Source organism: Corella eumyota, chromosome 3 (genome assembly GCF_963082875.1).
Source record: "Corella eumyota chromosome 3, kaCorEumy4.1, whole genome shotgun sequence".
NCBI lineage: Eukaryota > Metazoa > Chordata > Ascidiacea > Phlebobranchia > Corellidae > Corella > Corella eumyota.
The window spans coordinates 17176366-17189821 of NC_137492.1; the positions used below are offsets into that span (position 1 = coordinate 17176366).

A 13456-nucleotide genomic window follows, 5' to 3' on the forward strand; every position below is an offset into this window, starting at 1 on the left:
AAATTATGAAAGTAATTTTTTATAATTAAAAATTTTTAACTTGTATAAAAATAAATTCAAAATTAATAACTTTTTTAGCCTATCATTTAAAATTTTAAAGATTAATAATTTACACACAGCATAAAAAAATAATAAAATGATTTAATAAAATTAAAAATTTGCTTTATATATAGCCTACCATATCAGTAAATTAATTTAATTATATTTGTTTAAAATCCTGTTTAAATACTAATAGGAATAATTTATTTTGCATGTAGGTTATAAAGTTATTAATAGTGTTTTTTAATGTTATTAATTGGGTTAAATAATCAGGCCTAAGTTAAAAAACTTTGTATTTACAAATTTTAACATAACTCAATTTCAGGACAAACTATATATAAAATCAAAAGCCCTTACATACAAATATATTAAAATATATCAACACACTATTAACATACATTGCAACTTATTTCAGTAATGTATATAAATAATTTTAAACAATTATTTTTATTAATTTTTGCAGAATAATAAATGTAGTTTTTGTAAAAAAAATATTGAACAACGAAAAATATTTTTATTTAATATATGGCGTTATATGGACCCAACAACTACTTGATGCGCCCATGGCTGACACTTTAACTAATTTCGTCGAACACCCCAACCCACATTTACCCACGGCAACAAATAATCCAAGAAGTATGGTCCCTAATCCACCACCTGGGCTTCAGGCAATATACCAGGCTTGCCGTAACGTTTATCCAGACCAGAGTAATCCCTTACAAGTAACAGCAGTCATGAAGTACTGGTACGATATTGCGTTGCATTGTTCTTGTGTAGATTATCTTAGCTTTCGGTTAAGCCAGTGAAAGTTGGCGTTATGTCATGGGTAACTGGTTTCAATAATATTGGAAGCTTTAAATAATTCCTGTGTTAGGTTTTATAGTTGCAATAATACATAGCTTAAAAATGAATTTTTTATGTGAAAAGTGTCGGTTTTCGAATTAATTTTAATCCGAAAATTCTTATGTTTATGTTAGGGGGAATTAAATTTTCCTAAATCAAAAAATTTTCACATTTTTGATTTAGAACAAGTATTAATGTGCTATAAATAAATTTTCGTCTTTAACTTATTTGAAAAATTCCACACCGGTTATATTATTTATTCTGAATAACATGTTTTATTCAACGCCAGGTTGGGTGGCCCAGACCCTTTGGATTACATCTCAATGTATTATAACAAAGGAGATAGTGAGCAAAATATTCCAGAACATTGGCATTACGTTACCTTTGGCTTTTCAGACCTACATGGCGATGGAAGAGTCCACGGGTAAAAAAAAATTATTGACTTGAAATTTTAAATTGCTATCTACTTTGTGTAAATCCCCAGTGTTACGGGACCATATGACTGTGCTTATTGGAAAGGTATTACAGTAAACCCCTATCTTTCTAGTAATTCATTTTAATGTAGTAATTTTAAGAAATTTGGGTTTGCAAAAAGTATCGAGTTTTTATGTTGTTGCAAAAGTTGTTTCATTGTATATTGAATAAATCTTTAAAATTGATATAATTTAAAGAAAAAGCTAAATTTCAGTAATTTTATATTGGTGATGATTCGGAAATTTGATATATTTATGCAAAATTTAAATTATTAACCTTATGCAAGTTGTGCCAATTTTTATTTTTTTTGTCATTTTTAAAAATAATCTAACATAAGGAAACCAAACAGACTTAACCACATCATTTGTTTTAATATACCTAACAATCAATAAATAGCATTATTGCTTAAACGAATAATGATTAATAACTTTTTTCTGTTACTTTAAATGTTATTAATTGGCAGTGCTGCTTTTTTTTTTTTTTTTTTTTAATTGTTAAAACATTAACCAAAATCAAAGAAGAATTAAAGTTTTATAAACTGTTTTTTTTTTGAAAATGTAATTACAGTACTTCAGTTTTGATAAAATTAATATGGGTTTAATTTGTAAAATAAATAGCTAACTTGGTTTTTAGTGTTAAAATGTTTATATTTTAAATTTATAATATGTATATAAAATAATATGCCAAAAAATTTTGAGTGTTAAAAATTATTTATCTACTAAACATAACAAAATTTTAAATTAAAAAAAATTTCTAAACAAGAATGTGCATTTTAATTTCGTAAATCAATGTTAAGTCTACCAACTAACACCATTTATTTCCCCCCTGATAATTTCAACTTGTAAATTAAATTTAGAGCAAGTACGCCAGGCGGGCCCAGTGGATTTGGATTTGAATTAACAATGAGATTAAAACGTGAAACAAATGAAACGGGACCACCTACTTGGCCCGCTGAGTTGCTGCAGGCATTGGCTCGCTACGTTTTTCAGTCAGGTAAAGATAACGGATTATGTCGTAACGCTTAATTTGATTTGATTATGTTAAACACTTAAAAGTTCGTTTTTTTTGATGTTTTAATGATGTTAATCTCTAGTGAGAAACTGGGTTTATAGAGTGAAGGTATTTGTTTAAATAAAACTGACTGCTGACTTATTTTAATATTTCCATCAACCTATCTAAAGTTTTGCTGATTGAGGGAACTAAAATAAAATTTACAAACATAAATTCCCTTATAGAAAAAAAAAGCTAGCATACCAATACTTTTACAATCTATTAAATATTGCTTTAAAATTATAAATATTGGTATTCCTTTTCTTGGATTGATCTTTTAAAAATTATATTTTTAAATTGGTTTGCAATACTTTTTAAAAAATTTTTAAATTTTATTTTTTTGATTTTCAATTTTCTTAATAATTTTTTGATTACAGAAAATGCTCTATACAGTGGTGACCATGTTTCGTGGCATGCCCCTCTAGACAACAGTGAATCAAGATTACAACATATTCTCATGACTGATGACCCCCAGTTACCCATGATTTCGACCCAATTAGGGACAGTGTCTTTTATCCAGGTTCAAAATATGTTGTTTTTACAAAAAAAATTGTTTCAAATTTTTTGAAAAAATTTGGTCAAAAAAATTTTATGATGAAATTTTAAATATTTTTTGCTTAAAAGGTGGTTGGTGTTTGTACTGAAGAATTACAGGCAGCTCAGCAGTGGAATGGACCTGGTGTTATTGAATTACTTAAAACTATAACATTGTAAGTTAAACTTCTAGCATTTAAACTATAAAAATGAAATTTGTTTCTGTTTTTTGTTTCTGTTTTCATCGACAAATTTATATAAAATTTGACATTTTTTAACAAAAACATCTCGGTTAATAGGTTATCACACCTTATCATGGCCTTACCTAAAGCTATATAGCAGATTAATCAAGTTTTTGATGAAATATTGTTGCAATAAACAATTTAAATCACTGTTTTTAATCTGTAGGTCTGGCGGACCTTGGCTGGTTACAGATATGCGGCGTGGAGAAACTGTTTTTGAATTAAATCCATCGTTACAGGTGAGTTTTTGACACTTTAAATAACCGAGTGATAGTTACAAAATGTCAGAGTGACAATGGACAATAAATATTGGGCGGCGGTTATGTGTTTACACTTTTAACTTTAATCCTGTTGGTTTTTGCAGTTAATTAACGTGTTAAATGAAAAAAACAAGAAAATAAGTTCTATTTTGAAAACAGAGTATTTATATTTTTGGTCTAAATTTACCATTTTTTCATTAAAATGATTTTCAGTATAAATTTTTATTTTTTTATTAAATAAATGACAAAATTTTAATTTTTTTTTTTTTAAAAAGATTTTTTTATTTCATTAAAAAGATTTTGAATTTTCACTAATAATTTACTATTATTTTTCCATATAAATTTTTGGTTAAAATAAGTTTAATCATTTTAATTTTTTTGTTCTTTTTTTTGCAGGAACGTGTTGATGAAGGTATACAAAATAGTGGTTCAAATTTAAGTGGGGTGAGTGCAAAATGTACATGGGTCGATGTCTCCGATCATTTTATTAACGAAGACGAACATAATCCACCTACCATGTCTGAAGAAGGTAATTTTAATTTTTTTAATTCACAAATTTTTTTTTAATTTAAAAAAATTAATTTATTCCTTTTATTTTGCTTTTCTTATTCAATTACACTTGTCTATTATACATACCTTTTAAAATGTATTTGATAAAATGTTGATTCAAGTAACTTAAAATTATATTTAAACGCAAAGGTGTTTATATTGCATATATATGTGTTAATACAACGGATATATATTTATATAAAACGCGGAAATAATGGCATGTTATAATATGTATTGTGTATATATGGCAATACATATACCATAATAGTGCCATATATTAAACCTTTAAGAAAAATAAGGATTTCATTTAAATGTATAATGTTAATAGTGCTGTTAAAATCTAATGGTAATGGTAAGGGTATAGCATAAATTGCATTAAAAAAATTCTGGTGCGTAATATTACTTTACAAGAAACTCAAAAAACTCCCTAAAAGTTATAAATTAACGTTAACCTTTTCAATAGCTGTGCAAACCAACAATTACCAAGTTTATCGCATTTGTTTGAACCTATAGTAATTAATCTTCATTCGTACCATTACCATACTGTTATAATGAGTAATTCATCTTAGATTAGGTTAGATAGTGTTGTGTGTTTTTGATTGCAGGACAAGGAAAAATGAGTTTGTATCAATATTGTTATGTTAAATTCGAAGTTAAGTCAACATATTACATCATATTGAATCAACATTTGTTTGAAAATGGTTACTCTTTCAAGAGGTTATCGGGAAATTTTAGGAAATTATGATAAAATTTAATCAATTGTGTAAATATAGTAAATGGGGGTATCATTGTTAAACATTTTAATTGATTTTTAAAACTTAGAAATTTTTTTTTGCAATTTTTAATTTTTCTTACGTTTTATTTTTAAGTTTCCAACCAAATTAAAGATGCTTTTTTGGAAGGAATTGGGAGATTAAAACATCAGGTTTTGCCACCAATTCAAAATGACATTAAGTAAGTGAATTTTCAAACAAAAAAAGTTAAAATAAATAAAAAAATGTTTTCCAAAAAATGTGAAAATTTTTTTTTTTTTTTTAATATTTTGACAACATTTTAGCTTATTGTTGATTTAAATTATAGCTACTTTTTAAAAATTTGATTTTTATAGTATTAAAACACTGTTCCAAAATTTTGTTTTGATATCTGGTTAGTATCAAAGTTAAATTCGAAACTGCTTGTAATAAATCGAACATCGTGTTGTAAAAACAACGCCAAAGCAGGAATTTTAATTTTAAACCACAATTCAAGAGTCAAAAAAATTCAAAATATTTAATTAAATTTTGCGTTTTTAATTTTCAAAAAAAAAATTTTTAGTCCAAATTTCTTTTTTATTGGTAAACTATTTTTTGAGTCTAACTTGTTTTTATAAGAACATGGTTAAAAAAACATTTTTTCGAGTTGTTCTATTTAATTCACCGGAAACTGAAGGCGTCATGCTAAGCCATTGTCGACTAACAAATGACGTCACTATTCCACTAAGTTAAACTCCTAGCTTTTATGACTCAAAAAATACGAAAAAATATTTTCTCAAAACGTTTTAAAGCTTAGCTCAGCTTTTAAATCCTATGATTTAGGGTGATTTTTTTTGTATAAACTTTATGAGCAATTTAACAGAGCACATCATTAAAAAAAACGAAGTGTGCGTGTTAAAAATATTTGTCGAAAATAGCTTAAAAGCCTAGTTTAACAAAAAATATCCAAAAATAAAGTTTAAAAAATTAATTAAATAACTTGCTGACATTTTAAATAAATGACCGGCAGCGTGGTGTAGTGGTAAGAACACTTGTTACACCACACACGAGGTCGAGGGTTTAATCCTCACTGATCTTATGCTGTAGTGCCTTTGAGTAAGGCGCTATAAACGGTATGAACTCCTGCTGAGCCAGCACTTAATCAGCAGCTTAATTACCAGGCAATTATAATCTATAATATTCCAAACTGCCACAAGCAACTCGAGACTGGGTCGAATTCGACTTTCTCACAAAATAGCATTTTAAAGCAAAACATATTTGTAAAAAAATTTCATCTTTAGTTTTAAAATATTAACTTTAAATATTATTTGTGCCCAAATTTAGTAAAATCTTCTATTTTTTCAGCAGTAAAGAACAACATGACCCGAACATACCGCACGACTTTTTATGCACGCGAAACTTGGAGGCAGTTCACCTTAAATTCAACCTCGAGGCGGGGTCGTTACTTTCACTGGCGTGTAGGGGAAGGGTTATGCACGGGAGGCATTTTACATTTAAAAGCGTAAACGGTGACACTGCAGTTACATTCGTGGCTACAGGTAAAAAAAACATTTTTTTTTTTTTTTTGTTTTTAATTTTTTTTTTTTTTTTTCAATTTTGTTGTGTGGTTTAAATGGTTTAGTTTTTTGTATGTGGTTTGGTATTGCTTTCGCTAAATAATTACGTAATGCCTAATCTTTACTTGACTGTAAATAACAAATTGTGTTGTTTTCCATTTACAGTAAACAGGCCTGTTTAAAAACGGTCTATTTACGACGAAGTATTACCGTATATCCAAAATTCAATTATTTATTTATCTTAAAACACTTTCTAAAAAAATTAAATGGTTTTAAAATGTTGGTTTCAAACATAAGTGAATAAAAAAAAACTTTTTGACCTTGTGACCTTACCGAATAAGATTCAATTTATTACATATTTAAAAAAAAAAGTCTTTCCAAGCGCTAAGTGATACTTTACAGATGCAAGAAACGCGTATTTTTTGCCTAATTTATTATAAAATGTAGGTTTTATACACCTCAACTCTTTATTAGGCTTCAAATGCTTTGTCATTCCCGTTAAGTCGTGTTTTTTCGCCCAAAATGAAACCTATTGTTATGACTCGAAGATTCTAGGTCTATACAAAACGGGTTTGTCGCCTTTTCGTTGACCCATGTTGTTTTAAAGTTAAACAGTTTGGCGCCTTCAGAGTAAGTTTGTTTAGTCTTCTCTACCGTCTACCTCGGAAATGGAACATTCATAAAATACGAACCGAATTATGATATTATGCTGGCTTAGTGAACGTCTTTTGGCACCTATATTGTATCGTTCTATATAATGCTATGTGTTAGCGCGAAATTACGGGGCAAAAGTAAACAAAACCCAGTAATATAGACCCCGATTTGCGTCATTCGATCTTGTATATAGTATTTATTTCTATTTTTTTCGACGATATTAAAAATTGAAAAGAATTTTTGACAGTTTTATAGAATTCGTTGTAAAATTCAAAATATATTTAATTGTTTGAATAGTGGGGTGACTTTTTTAATTAGGGTTTTAAAAATAAATAGTAAAGTAATAAATTTGTTTTACAGTATCAAAATAAAAAAAAATTAAATGTTTTAAAAATGCTATAAAACTACCGATTTTAACAATTGTAAAATTAAGAAGTTTTAACAAATAAAAATGTCCAATTTAAACTGTTTTTCTATGCTTTTTGCCTTTTAATAAATATTCGTTCAGGTCGTAAAATGCTTTAGTTAGTATAGCATAGTAATATAATACCTGTAACCGATACCTTTCTACATAGGGATGTTAAGAACTTGTAAAAATTTACTCGAAAAACCGCAAACTTGTTCAAAAAGAACCACAAAAAAGTTTTTAAAACCTTACATCAAAAAAAGAATAAATATTAGTTATTTTAAAAAGCACATTTTAAATTATCGTTCATTTAATTGGGTCCTATAATTTTTTAATTAATTTTTTTTCTTAAATTTAATATTTTTTTTGAAATTTTTATTAAATTTACTGTCATCATATTTGTCATTTTTTTGGCCCGTTTTTACATAAAAATCGATCGATATTCATCAAATCGATTTAATCTTCATCTCTTTCCGCTCGACTTTACCCGATTTCAAGTTGTTTAAAGTTAGTAAAAATCAAACCATGACAATAACCAGTTTACCTTTACTTAAGATTTGATTGGCACTTGTTTATACTAATCTCTACAGCAAGTTAATCGTGTCGAAATACAGCATACCGCGTATTAGTTCGTCCAATTGGATTTGAAATCTTAAGCCTGCTTTGACTAAGGGTTTGTGCGCATTTTTTCGAAAACATCATTCACATTTGGGTAATAAAACAACAGTATGTCAAAATTTACGAGGGCTCAGGTTGATTTTGAAAGGCGTTATGTTGTACCCCATTAAGCCAATGAGGCGAGCATTTTAACTTTATGACTTTAAAGTTTTAAGGTAAAAAAATTTGCCGGCCGAAAATTTTTTTCACCACAATTACAGTTAAAAGATACGGCTGAAGTTAGCAAATAATGGTTACAATTTAAATCCAATATTTACCCTTTATAACTCTACTATATCAAGTATCCTATACTTATATTTCTACTGAATTCGGTTAAGTATAAATATGCGCTTTGTATTTTTTGTATAAATGTTTATGTAATAAATACTTTCATTACCTTTGGCCTTCTAATTGTTGTAAACAACCGCAATTATGTTAATACAACACTAACGGTAATTGACTATTTGTTACACTTAATCGAATTATTGGTTGTTTCGAACCGCGCAAATTTTGTTCGGTGTTTATGTTATATATAAGACAATTAAAAACTCAAACCTTATATAAAGCTGTATAGGCTTAATTTAAACATTTAAAAAATGTATATAATTTTACAAATAACTATCAAATTTGTTATAAAATAACATTTAGATTTTGGTATTTCAATATTTTAAGCATTTTATTTCTAACAATTTTGTTAGTTTAACCGACGACTTGAGACTGTGTGTTCGATTCTTACTGCTCTCATGCTGTAGCGCCCTTGATTATTAATTAACAGCTTAATTATTGGGCTATTATAATCTATAATATCCCAAACTGTTAAAGGTAACTCGAGACTGGGTCGGAGTAACAGTTGTTACTCTATGTTTAGGTCGTGAAGTCAACCTTCCGACATCGAGAATAAAAATAAATAAAAAAAATTTTTTTTTGAATTTTTTTATTTTTTTTTACAATTTTTTATTATTTATTTAGATGTTGAGGGAGCTTTTGTAAACGAAAGGACACCTTACGTGGCCAGAGGGTCCTGGTTACAAATGTTAGTTACCCGCGAAATGTGTGAAGACTTAATACGAGATTTAGACCAACTTTCTTCAATTAATCAAGTTAGTAAATCTTGTACTTGTATTTATTTAAAATCCCTGGTTAAATGGAATTTATTAATTATTATTGGCATATCTATGTAACAGTGTATATATTCTGTGTTCTGTACATATGTAATAGTAACGTTAAAATTTATGTTATTTAAATTGATTTTTTATGTTGAATTTGGAAAATAACAATTTAATCATAGTATTAACAAGAACTGTTAATGTAAATACAGATTAACACCGTTTAAAATGGTAATTCAACACACCTCACACGTGTAATATATGTACCTTGTTCAGGGTACAAGTATTAACGTTTTTTCCTAAAATTTCAGAGTCAATTACCTAAAGTGTATAGATGGCCTGACAAGCGACTTGAAATTTCAATTCTGCCCGATCATGTTTTTGACAATATTCTTTCTGTTGAGCAATTTCCCTCATAGCAAAACATTTTAACGCAAAAACACGAATTTTGTGAACTTGTTACGCCACCTAGAGACGCTGTAAGCGCAGGAAAATGACCGTTAGCTGGCGCTAGGCTGCTACCTTTTTCTACTGTTTTTGATTTTTTTTTTTGAAGTATTATGGATCATTTTTAAGAATTTTTGACGATATTTTTAACTTTATTCTATGACAAAAATGGAATTAAATAAAAATTTCTATGAAAAAAAATAATTCTTTCGTATTAGGCTGTGCGTAAGTTTACGAAAAAAAAATTGTCGGATAACTTTCCTTCAAAAATCGTTTTTTTGTTTTTACATTGTGATAAGAGCTTTTTTAAACCTGCCCCCCTTTTTTCCTTTTTTGACCTTTATTTCTCTCGCATTCTTCACTGTTAAGTTTTTCTTTATTTGAGTTTTTTGTCATTTTTTGAGTTTTGTTTAGCGAAAATTTCGTTGTTGAATTTTCACTGCATTTTTTTGCAATTTTAATAAACGGTAAGCAAACTAAATTGGTCTTAAAAAAATTATGCGTCAAATAAATACAAAAATGCAGCCAATCAGTAATTTTTAGAATTAAAACCACTTCAAGCCAAATACAACATACATTAGTATAACATGCAATGCCACAAATCGAATAAAAATATTTTTTTCAACGCTAATTTTTCCGGAGTATGTTTTGGGGACTGTTGCAAGTAGGTAGTTTCATTTTTTTCAGCCCGTATCTAATAATAGCAATACATTAACCCCTTCAGAATATACATATATATTTTTTTTACACTTTTAGCCTATCTTATATGCAAGAATAGCATTCGGGAATTTTGACCTAAAATATATTAAAAAAAAATAAATAAAAAATTCCTCCTTTAGCAATAACATAAAATAAGTTCTATTAAAAAATTAAATAAAAAGACTTGCATACATTTTGTGTAGTAATCAAATTGAACTTTAAAAAAAGAAAGAAATTTATTTCATTCTTGACGTTTTTCTTTCTTTTTTCGATAACTAAAAAACAAAAAACGTTAGATTTTTTAATAATAAAAAAAAAAAAGAAAAAAAAATTTTTTCCTACCTTTCCCATTTTCTGTGATGCAATTTTTCAAAAGTTTCCAACTCAGAAATGTCTTCTAAATATTGACTTAAATATTTTAATTCAGAATCTGTTGTTCTTGTCATATGAGCATTTTTAAATGGCCTAATCTGTAAATAGAAATTATTAAAAAAAATATTAAAAAAACTTCGAAATTTTAAATAAAATTTTTATAAATTTTTTTTACTTTTAATCCAGTTTGCGGGTTCATTAAAAAATTTCTTCTTAAATCGTCGAACATAATTGAGTTTTTTGCCGAATAAAATTCTGGATATTTGCCCCATACTACACCTAGTGGTTTGGTCTGTAAAATAAATAATATTACCGTAAAATAATAATGATTGGGTTTGGTGACCATGCCATAACATACTTAAAATCTTTATGTAAACATTATTACTTTTGGCATGTTTTAAATCATTAAATTGATTTTGTCATTTTTTCCCGTCGCATTGTTGTAATATTAATTGTATATTGTATTTATTATTTACTTTTATCAATGTGCAAAAAACCAAAATAAAAAATAAAAAAAACTTGACATCTAACAAATAGATTAAAAAAAAACAAGTATATATATATATAAAATTTAAATCAAATTAAAAAATAACTTAAAATAGTAATAAAGGTAAACCTACTTTTAATTTCTACAAAAAAGTGCATCACTGACTGTTTTAATAAATATAAGACACTAAAAAATTAAAAAAAAACGGCAGCGTGGTGTAGTGGTAAGAACACTTGCTACACCACTCATGAGGTCGTGGGTTCAATCCCCACTGATCTCATACTGTAGCGCCCTTGAGTAAGGCGCTATAAACTGTATGAACTCCTGCTGAGCCAGCACTTAATCAGCAGCATAATTACCGGGCAATTATAGTCTCTATAATATCCCAAACTGCCACAGGCAACTCGAGACTGGGTCGGAGTAACTTATGTTACTCTATATTTAAGTCGCGCATTCGACTTTCCCACATCGAGGATAAAGATATATACAAAAAAAAAAATACTTACATCCACTAAGCCATATTCTGGAGTATGTACAGTTATCATAGCTCCATGGTCCATGTAAAAGTTAATCTTATAATTTGGATTATTCTCAACACCCAACTCTTTCATCTTCACATCAATCCATTTCATACTTGTGGCAGCTGAAAAGTGGAAAACATTTCTTAAAACAAGTACAAATGAATCAAAAGAGTACCCCAATGAAAAAGGGGCAACAAAGTGTAATGATATGGACACTGAGCATCACAACCTGGGGTTCTACGTTCAAACCTCGCTATTTCCATGCCAGAAAATTCTTAAGTAAAACACCAACATTCTGGTAAATTTTGGAAAACTTAAGATAATATCTGGGTTTTAAAAATCACTTTCTGTTTAGCCTGTAAACTCAGATTTCTCACAACAACAAAAAAAGTTTTATAAATCAAATACAGTTTGGTAATAAGGCATTTCTTACACCAAATTCCAATGTCATAATTCTTATATGCTGCAGCCAAAAATTCATGTAAATACGGTCTCATCAGTTCAATGGCCTTCTCAGCATTGGAGCGGTGATCAAATAATGTGTAATCGATGTCCAATACCAATAATTTCTTGCCGGGTCTTGGCTCATTGAATATTTTCATTTTATATTCACGGACACGACGATCTATCTTAGCCAAATGAACTTCCCTTTATTTGATTAATGAAATTTTTTATTTTTTTATTTACTAGTATTAAATTATTTGTTTATTTTTAAGTATTTATTTTTTAAGACTTTACCTGTTCTGAAGTTTTATTTCCACTCCTTCCTCAAAGTCAAAGTCGTCGATGATCTCCCCAACATCCGGGGGAGGACCTAACACTTCTTCCTAAAACAATTCATTTTTTTATTGTATTTACAAAATAAACTTAACTTTAGAAAATTATAAGAACCGGCAGCGTGGTGTGAGGTCATGGGTTCAATCCCCACTGATCTCATGCTGTAGCGCCCTTGAGTAAGGCGCTATAAACGATGTGAACTCCTGCTGAGTCAGCACTAAATCAGCAGCATAATTATCGGGCAATTATAATCTATAATATCTCAAACTGCCACAGGCAACTCGAGACTGGGTTGGAGTAACTGATGTTACTCTATGTTTAAGTCGCTCATTCGACTTTTCCACATCAAGGAAAAAAATATAAAAAAAAGAAAACTGAAAATGGGCACTTTGGCTTCAATGAAAAAAGGATTACTGAAAAAAAGGATTGGTTTTTGCACAACAGTAGTATATACAGTAAGTATAAGAACCTTACTTATAGGAAGTAGTGGGTATTAAACTCAGAACATTATAGATAAAGTTATGTATTTTGACCCTTACACCACACCGACAAGTTAATAAATTAGCTCTAAAAAAATGTCAAAACTTTTACCAAATTTTCTTCAGCTGTGCCCATCATCATTATTTTCATTCCTTGTTTCAAATTTATTTCTTCTAACTTCATTTCATCTTGAACTGCCTTACCTATACCAAAACAATTAAGTTAAAGATTAAAATAGAAGTGTAAAAGTAAAAAAGATTTATAAGTAGCTTCACCTTTAAATTTTAAATTAAGAAGTTTTTGTCTTTCTGGTTTGACATTTGTTTTTTGTTCAATCGCAAGTTTTAAGTCTTTAACAGTTGCAGTTTTGTCTTCTATTTCAATAGGAATTAGTTGGCCACTCCATTTTACATTTACCTTATAACAAGACATTGCTGCAAATTATTTATTAAATCTTAAATAAAGATAAACATATCAATTAAAGAAGGTACCCAATAAAACACTTAAGATTATTAAAGGAAAACGATTAAGAAATCCATTTTACAAGGAAC

General features: G+C 28.2%; 2 protein-coding genes across 3 annotated transcripts; one reads left to right on the top strand and one right to left on the bottom strand.

Moving 5' to 3' along the window:
- Positions 1 to 509: 509 nt before the first annotated feature.
- On the top strand, positions 510 to 10044 carry LOC145746158 (suppressor of fused homolog). Of its 2 annotated transcripts, none has more exons than XM_082564356.1 (11): positions 510 to 784; positions 1172 to 1306; positions 2213 to 2349; positions 2784 to 2926; positions 3031 to 3116; positions 3349 to 3421; positions 3839 to 3971; positions 4861 to 4945; positions 6088 to 6281; positions 8986 to 9116; positions 9434 to 10044. In XM_082564356.1, the coding sequence occupies exons 1-11, from the start codon at positions 603 to 605 to the stop codon at positions 9539 to 9541; spliced, it is 1407 nt and encodes a 468-aa protein (XP_082420482.1). In that variant the 5' UTR covers positions 510 to 602; the 3' UTR covers positions 9542 to 10044. The 2 variants fall into 2 exon arrangements, with proteins under 2 accessions (XP_082420482.1, XP_082420483.1); XM_082564357.1 differs by having other exon boundaries at positions 6091 to 6281.
- LOC145746159 (ubiquitin-like domain-containing CTD phosphatase 1) lies at positions 9930 to 13346 on the bottom strand. The gene is made up of 9 exons (XM_082564358.1): positions 13181 to 13346; positions 13017 to 13108; positions 12387 to 12475; positions 12082 to 12296; positions 11634 to 11770; positions 10816 to 10932; positions 10611 to 10738; positions 10461 to 10543; positions 9930 to 10364 (listed from the first exon to the last, which is right to left on the bottom strand). The coding sequence occupies exons 1-8, from the start codon at positions 13335 to 13337 to the stop codon at positions 10510 to 10512; spliced, it is 969 nt and encodes a 322-aa protein (XP_082420484.1). The 5' UTR covers positions 13338 to 13346; the 3' UTR covers positions 9930 to 10364; positions 10461 to 10509.
- Between the last annotated feature and the right edge of the window lie 110 nt (positions 13347 to 13456).